Raw genomic sequence first — 25,743 nt, 5'->3', positions numbered from 1 at the left:
AGAAAAAAGAGAAGTATGTAGGACAGGGCAAGAAATAGAACAAAGCAAGAATCAGGGTAACAGTAGCAGATTGCAAGGAAAAAGGGACTGGAAATTGAGTCAAGAGGGAGACTGAGAAGGATAAAATAGAGAAAAGTGAATTGGTAGGTTCATGTAGATTATGTCCGTCAGCAGTTTTTGAGCAAAGATCTACCTGCCTTAAAAAAAAAAAATGAAGGGAGGGAAGGGAGGAAAGAAAACATGGTGTTAGACTGAAAGAAGAACAGTAAACATGACAAGAGAGAGCTTTAATACGTAACAAAGGTACAGAGAGACAGCATGCATTGAGTGGATGAAAAGAAAGTAAAGAGCTTGAAAAGGGCAGGAAATGGCACAAAGATCCTAGGAAGGTAAAACAGTAAGAAATGGAAACAGGGATGGCTGGAAACATGTTAGAAAAATAGAAATAGATTGGAGAGGATGAAGGGATTAGAGTATGTGTAAAAGATCCTGTGTTATAACATACTCCTTTCTAGAACCTGAAATAGAAATAAAGTAATAATCTAATTTGTAGAGTGATCATTAGATGCACAAACATATATACAAATGTGGAAATATATACATGGCTTCCAACAGATGTCCTTCTCTCAAGGCCAAAAGACTTTATTACAGTTGATCTCAGTACCATTTCATGCCAATTTTCAAATATCTCCTCAAAACTCTATAAATGCTTACTTGAAACAAAAGGGAGGTTAATAATACTAAGACTAGTAATATTACAAGCGTATATCTGCTTCACTAAACAACTGTGTCACCTTGTAAAACTTCACTATACTTCGCATCCCATTTCTTCACAGAAAGACAACGCATTCTCTACTTGTCAGATAATTCGAAGGAGCTGATCAGCTATGTAGGGGAGATGACTTTAGTTGTTCCATAACAGGAACCTAATCAAGACTGTTTGCTAATTGATTACTTGGTTATTAATCCCTTCTACATTTATGGTTTTTAATTTTACCTGTGTAAGCATTGTTTTCCAAACTTCTTCTAGAAAACTAAAATGGACAAGTATGAGTTACCAGTTTTTATTATATTCCTGTAATAGTGGAGAAAGCATTAAATTGATGAGAAGAAAATATATATTTTGAATGGGAAGAAGTATTCTTGATAGATAAAACAAATGGAAGTGAAAATAACTTGAAATTATATATGATCCTGATTCCTATTGATTCTTATTCTCAGACACCTGTATCTACCAAAATAAAAATCAACAAAAATAATTAAACTCCTTACAAAACATTTCCACATGTTAAACCATTCCACAGTATTGTAAAATCTTTATGAAATACATGTTGCATCAGAAAATAAAAGCAACCTTAAGATGCTTATTGTAAAAAGCTATGATTTTACTAAACAACTTTATACTGCATTTTATAGTCATTATTTTTCTTCTGTGGAATGCTTTTAGTAGTTTACTAAAACCACAGTTCCCTTGGTGCTATTACCTAGCAAAGTTTAGCATTGTTTCATTGCTTAAGCTTTTGATTTTATATTGCCATTTGAGTACAATCATTTCTAAAAATCATATATTTTCCATCATATATCCCTAACAGAACGCAGAACAATGTCAACTGCTACAACCTCCAGCAAGCAAATATACACTAGACATAATTTTACAACACAAATGGTGCAAATACAGCAAAAAGATTCCAGAAAAACTGATTTAACACTTCCCATTTACTTCTGGGTGTATTTGTAAAAACAATGGGCAGTCAAGGCCAAGAAGTGACGCCTGTTGTCTTTTTGCTCACTCTTGCGATGTATGTCTGCGAATTCTTGAGAAATTACATAAAACCTCCCCAGAAATTCAGGAGGTAATATTTCAGAGAACAAGGAAAATTTGACTTAAAAAAACTTAAAAAAATTAGCTCCAGAAGCAGATGTGGATTCTGTCTCATAATGATTTTGGAAGCAAAAACCATTTCTTTTTCAAGGATAGTGTCTTTTTTCAGAATTGAGTTTTTAGCTTTCTCTTCACTTGCCAAGGAGAAGTCCAACATTACATGACTGTCTAACACAGAGAAAAACAGAAACTTCCAGTTAATGTCTACTTGTGCAGTAAAGTTCTGAACTTTACCCTGCACATTAGGAAATCATTTGGCACTAACATCATCAAAAAAATTTCACTTTCACACGTGAGCTATGCATAAATGTACAAATATTGTGCTGAAAGCTAACTTTTACTCTGTGTTGAGGGATGAAATAATATATTACCTTCTGACATATCTGCCTTGTTTTCCAAGCCAAATCATGTATTTTGGCAACAGGTTTTAAATGTCTGACAATACATTCATTTGCATATATTTTTTTAACCATATAGTCAAAAATATGACTTTGGTATAAGGAATTAATGCATGCTTTGTTTCAGTTATAAATTTATTTCATCTGGGTTTACCTGTAAATAGCAGAGGCTGGATAAGATCCTGTGTCATAACTGACCCTCACTCTACCCCGGTACAGCTCTACCGCTATATGATCTTTATCGCCTTTGTAGAGCAGGATCCCACTGTCTTCATCTGTGGCGATCTAGTAAAAAGAAAGAATCACTGAGAAACAAGTAAAAATAAACAGAAATAAAAATGCTGTATTAAGTGGATCAGAATTTACTGCCATAATCTATTACTTCACAATAAAATTCTTCCTGGAAGGACAATCTGACAAAATTTGTTTTCTTCTGTCACTAAGCATATCTACTTCAATATGAATACAGTTATTCCAGTGATTTTTAGCTCAGACTGTGAAAAGCTCTTCAAGTGAGTGAATAACAATTTTGGCTAATCTTCCACACCATAGAAAGTAATTTACACTCTTTTGCAGACAGTGATAGGACAAGGGGTAACGGGTTTAGACTTAAACAGGGAAAGTTCAGGTTAGATATAAGGAAGAAGTTCTTTACTGTGAGGGTGGTGAGGCACTGGAACAGCTTACCCAAAGAAGTGGTAAATGCTCCACCCCTGGAAGTGTTCCAGGCTGGGTTGGACAGAATCTTAGGTGACATGGTCTAGTGTGAGGCGTCCCTGCCCATGGCAGGGGGATCGGAACTAGATGATCTTAAGAATCCTTTATAACCCTAGCCATTCTGTGATTCTTTGATTACAGATGACAATCTACAACACAAGCAATCTTACCTGTAGAGTGATATTGGTTTGGGGTCGTATCTTTGCTGATGGGATTTGTAGATAGGATTCTTTGTTGATGAAGTTTATACTGATCAGCTTTTCACATTTCTCACCCTGGTAGCCTGATAAACACTGACAGATTGGTTCACTCTCTTTTATGATACACTGGGCTCCATTTTGACATTCATAATTATCACAAGGGCTGGTGCGAGGTAGAACCATTGGTGGTGAAAACTCACAAAACAAGCCACTAAATTGAAACAAAAAATTAGTATTGCCAAAAAAAAAAAAAAAACAAACTTTGACTGAAGCATACATGTTTGTACTGTCTTCAGATTTTCTCACCTGTATCCTTCTGGGCAAATACATGTATATCCATTAACTGCATCAGTACACTGTGCTCCATTTTTACATTTGTTGTCCTGGCAGTCATCAAAGTCAATATCACAATGCTCACCTACGTATCCAGGTGTGCAATCACATCTGTGAAACAGGAAAGCAAGTGGGCTAGCACAGTGCTTATGGCAAAGAACTACTGAACTGTTTAAAACTCAGGAAAAAAAATGCATTATTGTGACTTTACTTTGTATGTAAAGACCATGTAGCTTAATCATTACTATATAAGGAATCCACATATGTGTTTCTTAGTTACACATGCTTACTCATCGGCCGTTATAGTGAAGATATATGTGTTTTAAATCTAGAGAACCCTCATTACTAATTTGGACAGTTGTTCTTGGAATTTACGAGTAATGCAGAATGTTACAGGACGTTGTAAGTGGCTTTGAACACTAGAAAGAATCAATATGCTTAGTTGTTGAAGCAGAGACAAATAATCCTAAGCTTGTATTATAGTGATAGATATTTTCTTTGTCAACTGAACAGCTACGAATTGCCCAATGCTCCATTTATACAGGCCAGAGTTTATGCATAATTTGTTTCCCCTGGAAGTTCCATTTTTTAAAAAATTAAGATGTATGTAATTGATTTAATTAGATCCTGTGATTCCCTCCTTGGTGGTGTTTCCTTTAGTATCTAAAATTTTCTTAAAGTGGCAAGAGTAATTTTAAATAGCTGTGTAACTTTGTTTAAAATAGTTCAATCAAATATGTTTTAATTTTTATTCAACAATATATACAACTAAGAAGAGTGAAAAAAGAAAATAAAGCATGCTATTAAAAAGCCAAGTGAGATACATTCTCTAAGTTACTGCATGTACTGTTCCTGATTTAAAATCTCAGAAAGTAACATGAAAGATTAATGAACCAGACAGTAAAGTATAAGATGCCAGACTAGGTTTACAGAAGTGGCATGCAGAAAATAAACATAACACACAACAATTGAAATCCCGTAAGTTTTCTATTTTCTAATTGAAAATTATAAACTTAATTTCACATTTATTTGCATATTTAATATATTTGAAAAATTTTTGCTGTATTTTAAATAAAATGTCTTTTCATAAATAGCAGAAATGATACTAAATAATCTGATTTTAGCACAAAAGCATACTGTGTACAAAACAGGTACTTTTGACAATTGAAAGCTGCAGGTTTCCTGTATTTATTGACCTAAAGCCTATTAAAAACACTTTAAGTTGTACATGCTAATTAATTATGATAAGGATATGGTCTAATTAAAGATTAGCTTTCCTGGTGATGAACTTCTACAGTTTTTACCTTCCAGCTTGCCTTCCTAACGTTTTTCACAATTACTTCTCAGAAAGCAGTATAATTATTCCACTTCAACTAAATGTAATTATTTTCCTACTGTCCAAGCACTAAAAGGGTTTTGTACAGACTGTCACATAGACTAACTGCTCTACTCTGCATTTCTCTTTAAAATCTGACTGGAATTAGTGGAATTGGGACTCTTAAGGATAACAAAATTCTGTGAAACATATTTAAGATAATAATGTAGTCTTGCATGAAAATAATGGCCTATTCTGCTGTAATGCTTAGTAATAACTGAAATCAGTATTTTGAGACTAGAACTTACTTCCACTAAAAGAAAATGAGAAGTTGAGCAGGATAAAAACCCAGCAATTTAGATTCAGCTGGACTGTGACAATATTTTAGACTTACTTGTATCCTTTGGGTGTCAAAATACACTTTGAGTCATGCTGGCAAGGATTCAGGTTTTGAGCACAGAAATCTAATTTCTCCTCACAGAGCTCACCTGGAATATAATGTACGCTTTCAATTCAGTGAAAATATCTCTTGATCCGATATTTTAAAAATAACTGCTAAAACTTTTTTTTTGTTAACATTAAAATACGCATACTTCATAATATAATAATAAATAATACCCTTATAATAAATATTAATACATAATAACAATAAATACTACTCTTTCTTGTAACTCTTTTATTAAAAAAAAAATAGTTCAGTATAAATCAGCAATATGCCAAGACATCAGTATGATTTTCTCTTACTTATTGCTATGCACATTACACAGAGAAATATCCAGGTTTACACTATAAGTAATTTATTACCCCAAAAAAACCCTGTTAATATCACTGCATGTCAATACAATTCCAATTATCCCTAAATGAAAACTTGATTTCTACTTTTTCTTAAATATGATTCTCTATTTTTCTGCATTTGTTAATGTGCTGCAATTAAAATCTGTTGTGTCAAAGGGAAAAAAAAAGAATCTATATCAAATGTCTACCCTTCCCTGCTGCTAGAAGCGGTGGCTCTAATTTCCAATATTGGTGTATAATCTAGGAAATATTTTAATATGTTTAAAATATGATTTTATTTGCAACTTTGTGACAAGGAAACACAGGTGTATAAACAGATCAACAATGTCTTGTTCCCTGACTAACTAATCAGAAGATTCCATGAATAGTGCACTCACAAAGTGTATCACTGGTTTATAAGATACTTATTCCAACATGCATATGAAGAATGTATGTATAATCAACAGGTATATAATCTATGCCTGCTGAATGCAGTGACTCACAGGTCTATCTGGCTCTAAAACTACAGAAGGAGAAGGATTGCGCCTTGTCATTCTTCAAGTAATAAAACATGAGCTAGTGAGCAAAGAGAAGTAGAACTGTACACCAAAATGAGGAAGAAAAAAGTAGAAGATAGCAGCATATGAGCAGACACCTTCACGGCTCAGGTTGAACTTCCCTTTAAAGCGGCACAATCAGTTTTACTTATCTGAGCGTGGTAGTGTCCTGCAGTATAGTTAGCTCAAGAATCACTATCTACTGGAGGGCAGCCTGAGATTAAAATAGCATATGATGGCTTCACTGCTTTTCTTGTTAACACAGTACTGAGGGTGAGGACAGCATCACCATGAATATGGTATGAGGAAAGGACAACCCATTTAGGGGCACAATTTGTGTAGAATCAGGAACAGGTAGAATTGGAGAAGGGAGAAAGTTATAGGATAATAGTATCAGAATGGAGATTTTGGAGAGAGTATATACCTTCCAGAATACATACACATGTGATTGTATGTGTATCAGTTCATCGGTTACTACTGTCATTAAGCAATAGGGTTTCTAACATTTTACACTACTCCTTGCCAAGTACCTAGCACCACATAGAAGCTTCTTCTTGCTTACATGGGCTTCTCTGGAATTATAGAAGCACACATCATAACAAACTGAAAGCAACAGATTTAACAGATCCTCCAGAGACATTTGTCCTTTCCACAGCACGTGTGCCTGCATTGTAGTGTTTAAAACTGCGTATCATGATTATGAGCACTGACTACCCAAGTCTTAAGACATTATTTCCAGGGTTTATCTCTTAGGGTATATAGGGTGTATTTCAAACAATAGGACAACAAAGCAAAAACTTTAAAAAGGTGAAGAACATTAAAGCAAAGACAGAGAAAAAGCAAAACTCAACCAGAGCAAAGATGGTTATGCTGGATAAACTGCATCTGAAACATGCATGCTAAAGGTGGCAAAACAGGGGACCTCTACATGAGATAGCACATTATTAATTTGCAAGTAGTGCATTTTCCCTACAAAAACAAAGCTTTAACACAAGAAAATGGCCTTCAAGCACAGGTTACTTAACAGTCTTTGGGAAAGCTGTAAATAACAATGCAACTTAGTCAATACATGTAGGAAACTGAATCAAGATCAAATGCAGGCCACTGATGATGACTAGTACAAAGGATTTTAATTCTATCCTCAAAGCCTGTTCAAACTCTCAATGGACTTATTAGTCTGGAAATGTGCAATTGTTATGACTAGGTCACTGCACAAAGAATCCTGAAATTCCAGGGATTCTTTGCATCCCACTACATATCAAAAAAGAACCGTATCCTCTTCTCTTTTCAAGGGTTTTGTTCAAACAAATACAAATATAAGAGGTAGTAATTCTTCACATAGCATTTAGTAAATTTGCAGAACTTGTTGTAATAGCTGAAATCCATTTAAAGGCCAGCAGTGTTTAAGAGTGAGACATAAATATGAGAACATAAAATTCAGATTTTCAAGAACATGGAGTGGAATAATTAAACAATCACTTTTAAGCCTAGTTTGTGCACATTCCTATGGCTTAGAAATATATGTATGTGTCTGCATGTATGTGTATTTATGCATACATATACACACCTCCAACACAAATATCTTACGGCATATATTCTGTATTAAATTACATGCAGAAGTGCAAAATTTATGACACTCCAATTACAAATAATAAACATGTCTGTTCAGTACTTCTGAGACTTGGACAAAACCACCTCTAAATATTCCCAAAATTACTGATTCAAAGAGTATATCAGGGACTTTCTGAAAGAGACCTACTGAAACTCTCTTACAAGCTGGGATGGAGGTTTGCTGTATCTAGATAGATTCACAGTAAAAGTTCAGTGGAATCCCCCAAAATATGCAGAAAAAGGCAAATTAGGACTGGCATAATAGGAACAAGCAATCTTACTGCTGCTGCCAATTGATTTTGCTTCTGGATAGTAATTGTGCCATGACTTACATTATTATTGGCTCAGACCTCTGAAATCTCTTGTATGGTAAACAGTTTTACTGAGTAGTATCTAAGCCTGTCCATTTTTTTTTTTTTTTATTTATTCCCCTCCTCCCATCCAGGTACTTCTGAAATACATGATTTCTTAAAGTCATATGTAGATGGCCCTAATAAACTGAAAGCTGAATCACCTTGTGGGAAGTTATGAGGTGCTTGAAAGCCTGAATTCCCAAGTCATACCTGTGAATCCTACATGGAAACTGAGAGCTAAATTGGAAATTTAAGTTTGAAACAGGTTTACACTTTTGAAAAAGGAACAAAAGCTTCCCCTTGCATTTGCAAATTGTATGAATCATACAGAAACATATCACTGGATGGAGTGTTTAATTAAACAGTGTGTTAGCAGCTAGCCTAGTGAATCAAGGAAAGAACATGGTAAACATGGCAGTCCATGCAGTGAAATAATTCTGTAAATTCCCCTATGAACAAGAAAGTTAGTTTTAGATTAAGTACAGACTTTCATTATAAAGAGTAGTATTCATGACAGACTTGAACACAAGATCGGTAAAGAAAAACCCAAGGAAAATTCAAGATGGAATTTAAAATATGTACATCAGATACTGAATTTCTGAATGAAAATATAAATACTAGAAGAATAAATCAAAATAACTCAAATACAAGGTCTCCATTTGCCCTGTTAAAAGATTTATATTCTGAATAAAGTGTTCCCATAACCAAAATGTAACTGTTTGTGAAAAAGTAATAGAAAACCTAAGTAAAAATTTGTGACATGGAGTCTGAACAACTGAAGAATAGCTTCCTGGTAAAGCAATATCTCTTAGTATGCTGAATAACCAATGTGTTATTCAGAATTTAACTGAGACAAGGTGAAGGGGAGAAAATAATTTTGTTGAAATGAAAAGACAGGGATCAAAGTGAAACACTCATTAAAAGAAATATCAGATTTATGAGTTAGGCTCCTTGGTTTTACTGGAAGGGAATCTTAGAGAGTCCCCTGATTTGGGAAGCATAATATAATGTTTTAAAAACATACTTCAAAATAATGAAAACAGATTGTGAAACAAATGTCTCAATTCAAGGAAGCTTGACACCAATGTGTGTGTACATTCTTTTATTCATCTAATAATACTGTAACTGAGGCTTCTATAAGAGTTGGGCTAAGCAATTATGGTTTTGAAAGATGGAAACATTTCTGTAGTTAGGCAAATAAGCTACAGATTAGTTTGTTTAAAAATAAGCAGTGGATAAAGTGTCAAAAATCCTATGAAAAGCTTCCAAAGTTTAACTAGAAACAGGAATAACTTTTCATAAGGTCAATTAATCTAAGGAGTCTGGATTCTGGTAAAGAGTAGCACTGCAACCAGCAGAACTCTGCATGGTGAGCACAGTCCAAGGTCAAGACTGGAATATTTTCTGAGATTTTGCAGCTATATATAGAGGATGATGCAGACTCAAACAGCCAGACAACACTATTAAATACTGATGATGAGCTGTGCATAATCCTCGCCTGACTAACCAAAGTTTTAAGTTTGCTAGATTCATAGGTCAGTTTGCATTTCTCTTACGTTAATTCTTTCTATAAATAATATAATAATATAAATGTAACTCTAATGTTATAAATATTGGAACCTGATGATAATATGTCCCCTTCTTTTCTCAAGGCTGAACAGACCTTTAACTCTGGATTTCACAATATATAAAGACATAGAGTACAACAAATAATGAGGAACAATGCAATAAGGTAAAAAAAGTATTTACGTTACTGCTATTTTGAATAATTGGGCAATAAATTCAAAATACAGCCAAATAAAGCAATCCCAGCCACTGTATTTCTGAATGGAGAGCTCTAACAAAAATGGTTGCGGGCATCTGAATATAACAACACACTCCTAATTACAGGGAAGCTTACTGAAGAAACAAGCTTAAAATCACTAGTGTATTCACAAAGCTGGGTGTGATATTAGAATAAAAAATAGAATGTGAAAGAAAGAATGGTCAGTTTTAATTATCAAAATCATGTTTTAGCTAGAAGATCTACTAGCCATTCCAAAACTAAAATAACAAATACATATTACACACTTACTGGTAACTGCTAGAATAACAGGATTTTAGATGTACATATATATACACATACATACATTCATTCATTCCAGCTTCTGATCTTGATTGCAAAATATTGTGAGTCAACTTCTGCAGTATTTATATTTCATCAATTAGGTATTATTATCTGCATCTTTGACTGGAAGTCTCTGCTTAATTATTTTGACTCGAATAGCCAATAAGAGTGTAGGAGTGGTTGGAAAATGTCAGTGACATTTAACAAACTATATACAGAAAAGTGCTGCACTTTATGAAGTCTTGAGTTTGATGAACATTAGACAAGATTTGACAAGTCTTGTGCTCATTCAGAAAAGGCAAAAATATCCAGAATGCAGTTTATAGCCAAAATATAATTTTGTTGGAATTTTAAAGTAAAATTCTAGATTTGATTCCTTGCTGGACTGTTCCTTTCACTGTTGCTTATGTCTGTTCGTTTATTCCCCATGCTTGTGGATCTCAGTGTAAGACCAAGTTTATTTAGTTTAATATTTCTAGTTGTTTTACATATGCTGTTTGGCAGCAACAAAGAAATAGCAACTTTAAGGCAAGTAAGCTTTTAGACAATTATAAAAAACAAAGGATGCATCGTAGACCAGAATCAGAAATGGCAATGATCAAAGAGTCACAGGTATTCAGCTCTCAAGGATATAATGTATAACTCTCCCTTTATGAAAATGCAGTAAAATTACCTTAATACTCAAGCTTTTAATATAAAATAGTCATTTGAAGTATATAAGCTAGATGTTTTACAATGAGTGATGAAAGGCAAGAGTAGCAAAGGTATCTCTGTAATCTAAGAAGCTGCCACAGTTCAGTGAAGTTCTTGTAAGACTGAGGATTATGATCCTGATTTAATGAAATAATTAAACTTTTTATCATTTGATATGACATGATTTGCATTTGATTACTTGCATGCTTAAATTTTAGGCAGGTAGTTATTTGATTACCAAGTGAATTGAAAGTAGTAACTCACTCCTTTATTTTAGTAGTAAGAAGACCATATAACTAAGTTTTGAACATGGAAAAATATCTCTATCTATCATCTATCTATCTATCTATCTATCTATCTATCTATCTATCTATCTATCTATCTATCATCTATCATCATCATCTATCTACCTACCTACCTACCTACCTATCAATGTCTAGAGCTTGCCTAAACTGAATAATTACTTAAAATTATCTCCTCCCCCTTTATTTTCCTACTACTGTCACAATTCAAAAGATGTCTGGCACGATGAAACTGACTGATCCTCAAAGAAACTTACAGATCATCAATAGATTTTATGTTCAGCTGCCAAGATATTACAAGTATGTGTCACATACACATCTGCTTAATTTTGTTGCTGAACTTATTTCACATTCTCTGGATGTTCGATATTTTTCTTTGTGAGGATTTTGTTCCTGATATAATCAGTAATTTTAATGTTATAATTCACACTTGTGTAATACATTTACAGTGACTATAATTCTTTTTAGAATCATTACCTTTCTACTTTTAATCACATTTAAAGAAATTTAAACATTAGCAAGACTAATTATAAAGAGGTAACAGTTGCTTCAACTTGAAATGGAGACTTGAGTCTCTTCACGGTAGCATCTTCCCTTTACATTCGATTTGAAAAACTGTTTTTCATGACCATAGAAATTAAGTTTTTCTTTTGATTTCCTAAATTTCTGTAATTTGCGCTACTCAGGTCAGGGACAAAACAAAATTTTATCCATGAATTACAGATATTGAACTAGTTTTTTTAATATGCTTGTTTTGTTTTTTTTTTTTAATTAAAAAGTAGAATAACAAAGAACTCAACTTTTCTATTTATTTATACTGAGCTTGCACTTTTCCTAGTTTTTCTAGTGAAAAGTACTTTTTTATAAAATCAACCAGTTTCATACTAGGATAGTAATAGAACAATGTAGAAAAAATAACTTAGGAAGTGACAAGACGAAAGAAAACAAGAGGCTGTCTATAAGTAATAATAAAATGCAAATATGGTAGCATGCCTAAATGGAATACGGCTTAAGCATGGAACACCTGTGGTTGGAATAATTTTCTGGAAATGTCTTGTTGTCTCCATCATTTACAGAAATAATTTAGGCTCCCAGTTTAAGTTGGAAGAATTATTCATCAGATGTCTAAATTAATCAACATAGATGGTATAATTGCTGCCTTGCGCAATCTGTTATTTCATGGATAATGAGTATATTTTTATTACTAGTGAAATATTGCTTTATAGACTGCACAATATATTTATGAATTTAAATTAATAGCAAATACACTACAAGATGATTAATTTGCTTTTAAAACTACATATGTAATTTCATAAATATATCATAGCTGACTGTGTTAGCTCTCAGACTCTATAGATGACCAGATTGTACGAAAGATGGTTTATCTCTTTTAGAGTGATAGGTGTTACGCAGAAACCTAGATCAGCAACACCCAAAATTAGTGTCATAAATCTCTTCACTACTACTTTTCTTGTACCATAGCCTCAGCTTAATGTGGTCATTTCAGTTTCTTCAGCTTTATACAGCAGAAAAGGCCACAGAAATGATGAGCAAGAAGATTGCCATTTTATACTCCAGCATATTTTCTAGTACCATAAACTAAGATATTAAAGCAAAACAGTGCTATAAAACAGAGAATACATTCAAATGGAACCAATTTATCTCTTTAAGGTGATGAGAATAAAGATTTCAAAAGATCTCCAGGGAAACTTTTTTGATACTCCTATCAGTGACTGCACACACTTTTAGTACATCTGAAAAAAAAAAAGACAATGAAGTAGTATTACAGTTCTCCTGCACAGCAATCTGCATCTTCAATGACCTTCTTTTGACATATATTCACAGTAAGAGCCAAGTGCCTAATTTGAGGATTTGCAGTGAGCTTTCTAAATTACATCTATATACGATTTATTTGATCATTTGTAAGAACTGAAATCCATGCACCTTTAAGGAAAGGAAAGTGAGAAACCAAAGTAAGTGAAAATAGGCTTAAAAGACAACTGACCTTTTTCCACTTCATTCAGATTAGCAGCTTGCAGTGACAAAGACAGAAGAGACAAGAGACTTTTTACATTGTAATACAACAGCATAGCACATTAAGCTAATGCACAACTATAGCAGCAGAGAGGTTGATATAGCAAAATGAAGCAAGCTTCAGAGTCTCACCTACAGCAGAGCAAAACAAACAGAAAAGGTAAGAAGTACATGCCACTGGTGGCATAAGAAAGGTATTACTTCTCGATCAGTTAGATATATGATCTAATGACTGATGGAAATGGGCAAGAGAAATGACCATCTGATTCTATAGAATGTACATAAAATGACCTTAAGTTTACCAGACTGAGATTAAAATAAAGGAGATGACAATGTTAAGAGAATAACAAAGTTAAAGAGTGCAGGACATAGTGAGGTATTTTTATTTCTCAAGGTTTCATCAGACACCTTGAGTATCTGCTGATTCCATTAGCTTACAGTTGTTTCACAGTTGCAGTCTGCGATCTTAAGAAAGCTCACAATATATAGTGCAAATATAATTTCTTTGTCTTTTCACCTGTAACTGTGGAGATAATTCTAAAATTTAAATGAGGCAGAGAAACATGGATTAATTCTCAATTATTAAGCAGCATCATAATAAGCTTTTTAAATTGCTTGCTTTTAAACCAGCCCTGCATACTTGAGAAGTGTCAATTTTCAAAGGACTGTTAGAAAAGTAAAAAAGCAATTGTTTTTACACTACAGCATTCTTTATAACACTTTGCATAGGTTTTGTATGTATTTTCAGAGCCAATCTGAGATTCTAACAAGCTCTCCACCTGAAAAATAAAGCTTTAAAGGAGAATGATACCAGCAGGTTTCAGCTGACTTCTTCCTTATACTGTGTTATGAAATGTAAAACATATTTGCAGATGACCATTCACCCAGAAAAATATTCTGGGCTAGTGCACTTCCACATTCAGTACATATATGCTGTGACATCTTGAACACAGACAATTCAAAGTATTTCCAACAGAATTAAAAGAGAATAGGATGAGCCTACGGTGGTATTTTCATGGTATGTACACTGTCCCAATCTGCAGCATCTCACAGCTCACTGACTTTCTGAGCTAGAGATAAGTATCTCTGAATTTAAAACATCTTTTTACCTGTTTAATATATAGCTTATTTTCCTGATTGTCAATCAACTTTTGCCCAGCTAATACATGAATTCATTTAGTGAAAAAAACCTTTCATAAAAAAACCTCATTAGCAATATGCATATGTGATTTTAACCTGTTAGAACAAACACCAAAATCCAGATGTTTACAATGTTCCTCGTGAAATTCACTGTATCCATACTGAACAGGGATTCTGTTGTTTATCTTTCAAATCAGGCTATAAACCAGAGGAGAGAAAACTAAAATTAAAAAAAATCCTATAAAAAATTTGGTACCTCATACACACTTGAGGAAACTGTAAGGTTACTTATATTCTGAACACTACCATTTCTAGGTGCTGATGTGTCCAGACTACTGTCAGTCAAATTCTTAACACTGAAAGTTATTTAATTATTATGCAAGATCAAGGATGATGGACGTGAAGACCCCTTGACTAGCTCAATGACTTATATTTTCTGCTCATAATAAATCTCAAACATTACTTAGGGTATCACGTATTGTGTCCTATCCTCATATGCTTTGCCAGACAGTATACTGTAGGACTTTGTATTGTATCCTGCAGAATGAAAAAAATGAACTTTTGCTGCAATTTTTGCCCTAATTGTCTGCAAAATGAATTGAGGCTCTTGGTGTTGTACGTTTAAAAAAATACCTTTGTTTTGGTAAGGTGCTGAAAAAAATCTAATGAGATGATGTAAATTCTCAATATTTTTTAAACAGCAGCACAGCTAAACTTACTGATTACAAGTAGATTGATTTATTTTATAGCTGGTGAGAAGATTCTTGCCTACTCACATGACCTACTGACTTCTGTAGCAACTATGAGTAGGCATTGCATCTGTAAAAGCAAATCTTTCTTTCCAAAAGAACTACAGTTAACCCACTTGCCATGTAAACTCATAGTATTTTCCTTTTAGAATTGTGCAACATTATTATTAATCAAGTTAAAAAATATGTATCCTTGTGTTTTGACTAAAGTACAACTGCAATACAAATGTCAAAAAAGTTAGCAGTGCTTATTCTCCTTTTCACTCTAACCATGTGGATGTATGGAGAAATGCCACAATTGCTGTTCCAATTGTGATTATAAAACCTATATTTCGATTACAATATTACAGAAATGCAACAGGCACACTTAATCAAAGTTTTAGGCTAGCACATGTAAAAAAGCTTGTATACCCACTCCGTAGATATCCAATACAAAACAGTCTTTCCCATGGCATACTGTGAATATAGCAAGCCATTGACTTTAGCAGTTACATGCACTCAGAGCAATGTCAAAAATGAAGAAATGAACACAGGTAAAAATACCTGCAAAGCTGCAGAGGAGGAATGCACTTGAAAATCAATTGTTCACTACTGAACAGATATATGAAACCTTTTAGCGTGAAGCCACTGAACAGGAATACCAGACTGATGTGATTTTGATTCGCATTCTTCCAGCCTACCTAGTGAATAACTCATCCCATTTTTAAAAGAGATGGTGATTGATCCCAGGAGAGGTGAAGCTTGACTCACATATACCCGAAATAGCTGTTGTTGGAAAAATAGCAAAAATAGCAAACACCCGTCTTGTTGATGCTGTTACCTGTCATTTTCTAAAGCTTGAATTGCCAATTGCTCTTAGGTATTAAGGTATCAAGCAAACGAGTATTTTGTCTAAGCAGATTATGTCTGTTCTTCCAGATGTGGATCATCCACTTATTATTATTACATACCTTATTCTGGTTACTTTTACTTTTAACCTCTATTGCTATACATTGTATAGCTCATTCTGTATGGAGAAATTTCTACCAAATATTTACCTATCATATGTACTAAATGAATACATATGTTAGATTATGAAGTTGCATTTCTTATACTTGTATTCTATCATCTTCACTCTCTACGGGTTTCCAAGATTTAAATATTGACTTTATGTCTGAATGCCCTAAAACATTTGAGCAAACCAATAGGTTGTAGAACTAATGATGGAAAAACCTTGGATTAAACAGGAGTTAGCTGTGTTTTCAATAAATGAAATTAATTAAGAAGTTTACCTCTCCTCACAGTTTTCCAGATCTCAAATCTGATTGATTGATTAAAATAAAGATATAGGATGGCTGAGTAGAGTTAATTTCCAAGTGATTATGTATTTTACAGTTTCTTTTTCATGCATTTCAAGTCATGGTTTTATAATTTAAACTCTGTGTTCTCCTAGTGGTCAACTAGCAGTCAGAAAATAGACCTGTCTAGTTAGAAAAACTATAAAACAGATCAATGTAAACAATAGATCCTACTTATTCTCCAGTGTTGATGCTCTAACTATCCTCCATTCCCACAGAGATGATGATGGCAAGCAAGAGACCCTCTGTCTTAAAAATAGGAAAATGCTTTGGCTTGTCTGTCAACTGATAGAAACAAATAATTAGACACTCAGTAATGAGTTGGTTTTTTTGTGTTTGGCTTCTCTCTGTGACAGAAGAGAAAGCATCACACTCTGCATTAATGTTTCTAATGGAGGACAGGACAACACCCAGGGGTATCAAATTCAGTTTCCTACTGGCACAAGCACATTCTTTTCTGTATACAAGATAAAAGTAGAATATTTTTCACATTTCTACACCCACAGAGGTTCTTCATTGGGATGTCTGGGTTAGGTAAACAGTAGGGAGGGACACACATAGAATCAAAATTCTATGATTTCAAATGTTACAAAGGAATTACTGAGTCTACTTTTGACTATAAGCCATATAGGAGAAAAATATGTAGGTAAACCTGGCTTTTAGTCAACTATAGAGTAACTACTAATTCACCTACAAACTGAAAAAATATTATTGTTCTGCTAGGAATTCTTGAATCACTTGTACTTTCTTATATACTCCTACCTGTATATTCCGGTGGACAAAGGCAAGTATAGTTATTAATTCCATCCACACAAGTAGAATTATTTTCACAGTCATTGTCTTCACAGTCATCAACATTTACTTCACAGTTTTCACCTTCGAATCCATCTGCACAAGTGCACCTGCAATACAAAAACAAAACTAACCACATTGACATTTTAGCTGGGAAGACCAGGCGAGAAGTTTTGTAACTAATAGGTACAATAATTCATAACCATTATCCCATAAAGGAACACAGTTGATATAATGTAAAAAAACCCCACATAGTAAACACTACCAAAATAAATTTCATATTTTAAATTACAGAAAATAGGCTTCTAAATTTATGCCTTGATCCTTAGCTTAAGGAGCTTCTTAAACCACCGAACAGTCCTTTTGAAAAGCATGGAACCTTTATATTATAAGGTTAGATTTTATTTTTTATGGAAAGTGATCCTTTTGCTTTTTTTAAACACATGGAAAAGATTATGGAATCAGGGATTAGTACGTAATAGTAGTATTCCAACATCATTCAGTTATATGCACCAATCTAAAACTTGGTTTAATGTCCTATACACAATATATGAATGAATATTTAAAAACAAAGCCTGTTTGAAACTTCAAGGCAGTAATTATTTTGTTTTTAAATATGTCTATACAAAAAAATACATCAAAATAGACAGCAAATGTAAAAGATCTCTGAAACATGACTACGCATATATTTTCATATAAAATGCACTACCTATAATTTCTGCAGCTTTCATTATAAGATTGCTTTGATTTTCAAAATAAATAGTGTTTAAACAAACAAATGGAAAAGGTCAAATTCTGAGACATGACTATGTCAATTTGAATTTTATAAGCATAGTATTAAGATGTATATACTTAAGTTTTAATAGCATATTTAATCTTTGGGCAGAATTTGGATTAAAAATAAGAATAATGACATAATGAATTGCAGGATAATGAATTGCATCTTTTTGAAGTGTCACTTCTAACAAGCTTGAGGTGTAGATTATTAAATGACTAATAATTTCATATAAGAATGCAAAAGAACTTTGTTTCATAATTCATGAAGTAAATCTGGAGTAATTGTACCGTGTGATTAAATAACTCAAGATTAAAAATGCTCACAGCATGTTTATCTGCTGGCATAGTGAGTTTCAAATGAATCATTAATTTTATGTTTCACTGGGATTTACATTTTATCATTTACATGCTGTCTGTTGAAGTAATACACACAACAACAGATGAATTGTGAGATTTTTTTCAGCAGGGATCTAGCTAGCTATTAGCGAGCATAACGGAGTCAATACTGTGTTGTCTTGACCTGATATGTCTCCACTAATTACAATCATTTGTTATTGTTTTTAACAGTTTCAGAGCTTTAGAAGCTTTCCAAGGACAGCAACGTGTTCTGAAAACTTCAGAAGCACTAAAAATCTGCCTTTGTGGTGCACTCACCAGCAAACACAGAGAACCGGAATATTAACATCAAAATTATTTCAGCACATAAAACTCCGTAGTTTTACATCCTGTTATTACAACTAAAAGCAACCTACCAGAAACCATCTTTTTCTCCTTCTTTCAAATGACAAGTTCCGCCGTGGTGGCATGGGTTACTAATGCAAGCATGGATGGGAATATCACAGTCTTGACCCTATGCAGGGAACAACAGTTATAATTTAAGAAGAACATACAGACACTATTGGAAAGGAGCCAAATAAAACTCAAAGATTGTTAAGGAGAAGCTTACATTTCAGTAAGCTTTTTCCTCTTCATTCAGTACCTACCTTGAAACCATATGGGCAAGTACATCTATAGAAGTCAACTGGATCACTGTTGCAGGTTCCATCATTTTTACATGGATTTGATAAACAGGGGTTACACTTAGCAAGAATATTAACATCCACAGGCCCTTAAAAATACAAATTTAATAGTCAGAAACAAACAACGATTTATATTTGATAGGATATACTTGCCATTTTGCTTTAAATTTAAAATGAAATTTATGACTTTGTGTGTTTCCATACGGATAAAATGCTGGACTGTCCTTAATACTTTTGAGATGGCCAACTAAATTTGAATGGGATTTTTAGTTTAATTATCACTTTAAGAAAAAAATAAAGCTTATCCCAAGGTTCCCATCCTCTGAAATCCGTACAGTTCTCTTCCATGATGATTACCTTTCCTTTATATTAATGAAATGATGAACAGAATTTCAGCTTTAACCTCTTTAGGGGGTAAAAATTAAAAATTGCTTATGAGAAAAGGAACTATCACAGTTTGCAGTCGTTCCCTAATGGTGTTACTGAAAACACTATTTTAAATATATTTTTCTTTTAATTTACCTTTTATTTGCAGGGTCAGAGATCACAAAATGAACTGGTAAAATTACTTGTAAATTGGTTGAAGATCTGTGAACTGTAAATTACATTGTTTGAGCTATGTCACCATAAATAGCCCTATATTGTGCCTTGCCCCCTTATGGAGTCAGCCACAGTCCTGTCCATTAGTGCATTAGCTGAGCCCACAAAAAATGCAGACTGTACCATGAACCTATGTGCAAATGAAGGCTGCAATCCATGCTTGCAGTCTAGTTTTTACATTAGTGATTATAGTGACAGAGTTCAGAATAACATTGACAAAATCTTAAATTTAAAAACCAGATTTAGAGCTTTGGCCTACGTAAATCTTATCCTCATATATAAATATTTTTTAGATGTTTAATTATCTTTCTGTTGTCTTGTAGTTTTAATACAGCCTTTTCATGGTGAATTTTCAAGTTAGGCACCATCAAATTTTATATTTTTTTTGTCAAACAACCAAAGAAATCACTCATTATTTGTTAAAAATTAGAAATCACCCGTGTATAAATAATGTTTCTTTTTCATACACTTTGTGATTGAAAAAGTTTGATAACTCTAAGAGAAAGTAGATGACTTGGCCAAAAGCCTATTAAGAGAATGATCATACATTCTCTGTTATCTCCAGCTCTATTTCCTGATGACATTACTGCCTCCAGCTTGATTTCAGATTTCACCTATGAAAAAAACTTCAGCTATCCACAAGTGATTTGTACATTTCAAGGAATAATCAGTGATTTCTTCTAACTAGACACAGAGTCAAAACTCCTGAGACCTACAGGTAGAATTGCATGATTGCTCCATGACAGGCTTTACTCAAAATGAGACAGACTTCAAAGTTTTCTGAGCTAACAGGCACTTTTACTGAGATATAGGGCTTTGGAGGGTTTTAAATGTGGATATATTTGCTTTCTTTTCTTATTTTAATTTGCAAAAATAATCTCAGATAAATCATTGTAAAGGAATGGGCATGGAAGGAAGCCATGATTATATGAATTCTGCAAGGGTTGTTAAACAAGGAGAGCTTGACATTTTATTTATTTGTTTATTTATTTATTTATTTTTGAGTCTTCAGTTGCTGGTACCCTTCTGCATCACAGCTTGCAGCAAATCCAGAGGGCTGACCATGGTAATCTGTGATAAGATGCTTATTGCCAAAGCCACAATCTGTAGGGATCATTGACTATTCTTGTCTCCATTACCCTATTTTGCAAGAGAAATCTGTATCTGATTACAATTTCTGTTAGATCAGCAAACAGCAGAGGTAGAAGAGTTGAAACATACACCATAAAATTAAAATCTAGAAAGTCCTTCCTGTGTACTCTAGAGTACTGTTGATTATTTCTAGAATACCATTAAAAGGTTTTGTGAAAAAAATAAAGTGCAAGAGACATATATTTTAAAACCAAAAAAATGGAAACACTATGCTGTAGCATGAAGTCTATACTTCCTTGCCTCAACTATTCTGAGCATCATATCCTCTTTTCTACTTATGCAATAAAAAGCTAAATATTTGACATGAATTAAAAAACATTCAGTAACTAATGCTATTTTCTGAAAAGGATTAGCAATCTTAAATTCACTCCCAAAACAGAGCCAGAAAATGGGTACCTAAGTCTCAACAAAATCATATATGTCATTGTATCTGAATTCGTGCTGTGTTTATTTCAAACTATTATTTATGTATTATCCAATAAAAAAAATATTTTGATTTATTATATTTATTTATTATAGTAGCTAAAATTTTTGTAGAAAAACATGACACAAATGTTTTCCTTCTACAGAAAACTTGCAAGAAAAACTTTCAGCTCTGACATTTTAATATTCCTATTCTCTCTTGTATTTGGCCTCAAAATCAGTATCTACACTGATTCACTTACACTAAAGCTGCTAATGAAATCACCAGTTTTAGTACAATACAGTGGAAACAATCATTTCAGTCAGACAATTTTCAGAACTCAAACCCAGGCTTTTAAAATACGAAAACTGTTCACACAATATGTAAATGATATATCATGAAGACTCAGCTGTAAATTCATCAAAGGGGAAAACACACAGTAAACATGCATGTCTTAGGAAAGAGGATTGCTTGAGATACACAAAAGGAAGGTCAGAAGGTCTGCTTTTAATCAGATCACCCATTCCAGGTCTACTTATAACCTTACCTGGTATCAGAAAACCACAAGGCCCTGGAATCTCTAGAGGCAGGGCATGGATGATAAAGAGGTAAAAGATTGAGAATCTGTTAGAGGCCACATAAGAAAGGAAAAAACCCACCCATAAATGTAGAAAAAACACTGAAAGAAGAAAATACTAATGGATGATTCCTGAAGTAAAAGAACTCATAAAATTAGTAAAGTACAATGATTTTATGGAGCTGTAGGACTGAGATGAGACAATTTTAAAATGCTTATTTTCACTGGGAACTATTAAATATGTAAATAAAATTCAAGCACCCATTTCAGTTTTAACTTAATCAAGAGATACTGATAAGAGGGAATGACTCACTACTCTCTTCCTGTAAATTTATACACAATAGTTGACCATCAGCAGATATTCTGAAGAGTTGTCTCCCACCTAGCCTAAAATTTTGGTTCTAATAGGAATAGAACATCTTCCTAATTTCTATTCAACAGTTCATTTTTAAGCAAAAGATAAAATTACTTCTCTTTGAGAAATAAACACATAATGTCTTACAGGACCATCATGTCATTGAAAAGCTACTGATTTGTAATCTGTAATTATGAGCATTTTCACAGGACAGTGGCAGGAAAATGATTTTCTCTCAAAGGTATCCATTATACCAGATATCCTTGCCTGGAAGTGAAACAAATACAGTTCTTACCCTGCAAAATAATATAAATGATATTTTCTGATGGGCAAGAGGGAGTAAGATATACTTTCTGGATTGTCTAGCAGAAACATAACAATGACCGTAGATAGGGGTCATACAGTGTTTAAAACTGACAGAGCTGGAAAATAACCAAGCAGGTCCCACGTGTTCATGTAAACATTCTTCCACTTATATCCCTACAACAGTGTGCAATTACAGTATATCTGCAGTAACCTTCATTGGATGCTTGTTGCGAAAAAAGAACAGATTGTCCAGCAAATGTCCTATCTAAAATCAGACTAAGAGACTTTGCAACAGATGAGTGCCATATGCAGTGAACACTGGCATGACCTCGGAGATGTACTTTTGCAAAACTGCAAGAAGGACTTGGAGGGAGACACAATTCATTGGCATCACAAGCAACAAAATGGGTTCCAGTGGTTTTTGTTTAGAAAAATGCTTTTTGTCAGAAAGCCAAAGGAGAGAAGACTAAATAGGATGAACATGCAGTAAAGAACAACTTCAGATGAGACAAACTCCAACAAAGTCCCAATGGTTTTTTTAAGGAAGGAATTACTAAGGGATTAAGCTCACCTTTGAAGATACATTAACAGACGTGTAAGTTAAAATGGCTTGAAGAGTACCTAGACTGTGAGAATAAATTACTTCTACAAGACTTAAGATCATATTCATCTGAAGCCTCAGAAATCACTATGAGCTTAGTAATGACTTGCAACTATAAGCACACATAAATTCTGTTTATTTAGTATTTGCTTGTTTGGTTTTTGTTTGTTTGTTTGTTTGTTTTTTTTTATTCCAATTATGAATGTCTATGTTTCTAAATCAGGACCATGAAAAATGAAGCTACAGCAGAACTTTTCTGTGTTTTCAAAATATTCAAGAAGGGAGATATGGATGGAATAGAAGATTGAACAATAAAACAAAACAAATTCTCTCTCCATGTGAGTAAAAGAGGTACTTTTCTAAGTAAGGTTCAGAAAGGGAACCTAGGAATTCACAGACAATACTATAACTTGTGATATAAATGCCAGCATCATTGGTACAGACATGGAGATAAATACTCTTTGTCCAAACCCTGAGGAACCTCTCAAACATTTTAGACTGCGACCTCTATAGTGGTATCACATACTTTTATCTACAGGGTTTTTTGGGGTGTTTTTTACGCTTTTTTCTGAAACACCAGAGGAAGCACTATGGACGTATTGGTACAATTAATTCCAGACTGAAAGGATTATGGGTGTATTTACAGTTTTTACTGTAAACAGACTGAAGGAAAAGGATATTCTTTGGCTAAGGGAAGTATAGATGTTTAAACTGTAGTTCATGACTGAGACAGTACCAAGTACCTGTGTACATCCGTGTACTGAGAAATACTGTACTGCTAATCCAAAGACTCTTTAACTCCACTTATTTAAAAAGAAATAGGCATTGAAGTCTTTAAAATAAGTAGAGTTCCTGAATGGAACCAATGGTACATCCCTAAATATGAGGAAAAATATGACAATGGTGAGTGAAAATGCTATAATAAGTGCATTTACAGCACACAGGACTCTTTATTTCACAGCTCAACTATTTGTAAAAATTCAAAATATACACTTCAAAGAGAAACAGTACAACAGTACCTTGGCAAGTGAATTTTTTAGAAGGAGTTGTGAGAAGAAGTTTATCTGCCATTTCTCCAGGACCAGCACAACGTGCAATACCAGGCTCTTTGTATTCTGATTTTACCCACTCAGATAGCCACTGCATGTTACAGTCACAATAAAGAGGATTTGCTCCAATAGCCCTGTGGAAAACAGACAAATAAAAAGGTAATAAAGTTTTAAATGGTTGCTTTTGAAAAGAGAAGCCAGAAAACAGGTTGCAAAAAACCCTTTCAAACTACAAATATGCCCTCCATTCATGAAATGGACCATAAGGGCATTAAGTTTCTGGATTTGGGTTCTAAATCAAGTGACAGTTTTAGCAGTAAACTTGGTCCAGAAACCTAGCTATTCTTAGCTGCATTATGTGTGAACTTTGGACAGCTAATACTAACTAGCTCTGTTTCACTGTTGGTATTTAATGGCCAAGATCTGCATAACCAGAATGAAACTGATACTGGGAAATTAAGTTAGCAAGAATAAAGTATTTATTCCAAAGCAGCCAAGGCAACCCCACAGAGTTCCACCCTGATATTTTCCCTTTTCAGTTTATGGCTCCCAGGCTGGTGCAAACCATCTGTTTCTAGGCTTCCAAATTTGATTTAATTATTTCCTCTTTGGAGCTCTCCCACTGAAATCACAGATATGTGCAGAATTTTGTAAGACGTCTCTGCTGTGTAAGTAAATAAAACTACATTATCCTAGCTTTGTGGTAGTTACATAAGAATTACCTCATTATGAATGCAAATCAATTTATTTAAATAAATACATTTTTTTTAAATTAAAAAAAAATTGCTAGAGATTTTGGGAATTGTATAAAGGCTTTTTAAATGTCTATTTTCTCTGCTAGAAACTATACTCCTAAAACTGACTATGATGTGTAAATTTGGAGGATAGGAGCATTGTTCTGTTCTATAAAGTTGTATTCATATTGCTTTCAAGAAATACAATAATCATGTAACTTTCAACAGATAATCTTGACATTTGCACAAACTGCCAAATGGCAGTATTGGAACATTCTCCTTCTCTAGATGCTTCAGTACCTTTATTTAGATTTTTCCATGACTCTGGATCAATGGGTCTTCCAGTGATAGAAAAAAATCCTCAGCAGGTAAAGGCAGTAGAAACTACCACTGCTGAAACACTCTCTTTTGCAACCTCTCTCAATTAGTGCTACCTACTTCCACCTGAACACAAAAAGACCATACATACTTGTTCAGTCAGGCTTAAGTCAGAGCAGTGACAAAAATCAGAGCTAGCAATAAGGAACTTCCCATGCAAGGAGAAACACCAGGAATTTGTCCACTCCATATATACAAGAGTGAATGTCAGCCTGAACAGATAACACAATTGCTCTGCTAAAATCAAAATGTTAGCAAGGATAACTGGTAGACTTTGAGAAAAAAAAAAAAAACCCAGCAACAATAATAAAATTTATGCAAGTTTTACTGATATTTCATGCAGATAAGCTAGTTTAACAGGGACATTTGAATAAATTATCAATGACTTAAAGTTTAATCAGTATCATTAAGTTTCTGAGAAATGGTAAATTAAATGTAAATGTCCAATACTGAACTAGAAACAGATAATCGAGTTTTTAACAGCTGCAGCTGTTCAGA

At 33.6% G+C, this 25,743-nt stretch overlaps 1 protein-coding gene across 2 annotated transcripts in view; it reads right to left on the bottom strand.

The window, feature by feature from the left end:
• The window catches only part of SLIT2 (slit guidance ligand 2), a gene marked incomplete at both ends in the record, with an annotated part of 277,057 nt that overhangs the window by 13,644 nt on the left and 237,670 nt on the right, over positions 1-25,743 (bottom strand). For both annotated transcript variants that reach the window (XM_080616785.1, XM_080616786.1), the window contains 8 exons: positions 2,435-2,565; positions 3,168-3,408; positions 3,504-3,641; positions 5,240-5,333; positions 17,265-17,404; positions 18,824-18,921; positions 19,055-19,179; positions 24,104-24,267. In XM_080616785.1, the coding sequence (XP_080472911.1) occupies positions 2,435-2,565; positions 3,168-3,408; positions 3,504-3,641; positions 5,240-5,333; positions 17,265-17,404; positions 18,824-18,921; positions 19,055-19,179; positions 24,104-24,267 (1,131 nt within the window). The remainder of the gene's footprint in view (positions 1-2,434; positions 2,566-3,167; positions 3,409-3,503; positions 3,642-5,239; positions 5,334-17,264; positions 17,405-18,823; positions 18,922-19,054; positions 19,180-24,103; positions 24,268-25,743) is intronic.

The sequence above is a fragment of the Psittacula echo genome, assembly GCF_963264785.1.
Source record: "Psittacula echo genome assembly, chromosome: 1".
Taxonomy (NCBI): Eukaryota; Metazoa; Chordata; class Aves; order Psittaciformes; family Psittacidae; genus Psittacula; species Psittacula echo.
The sequence above is the reverse complement of the archived record's forward strand: the minus strand, read 5'-3'. Positions and strand labels throughout refer to the sequence as shown.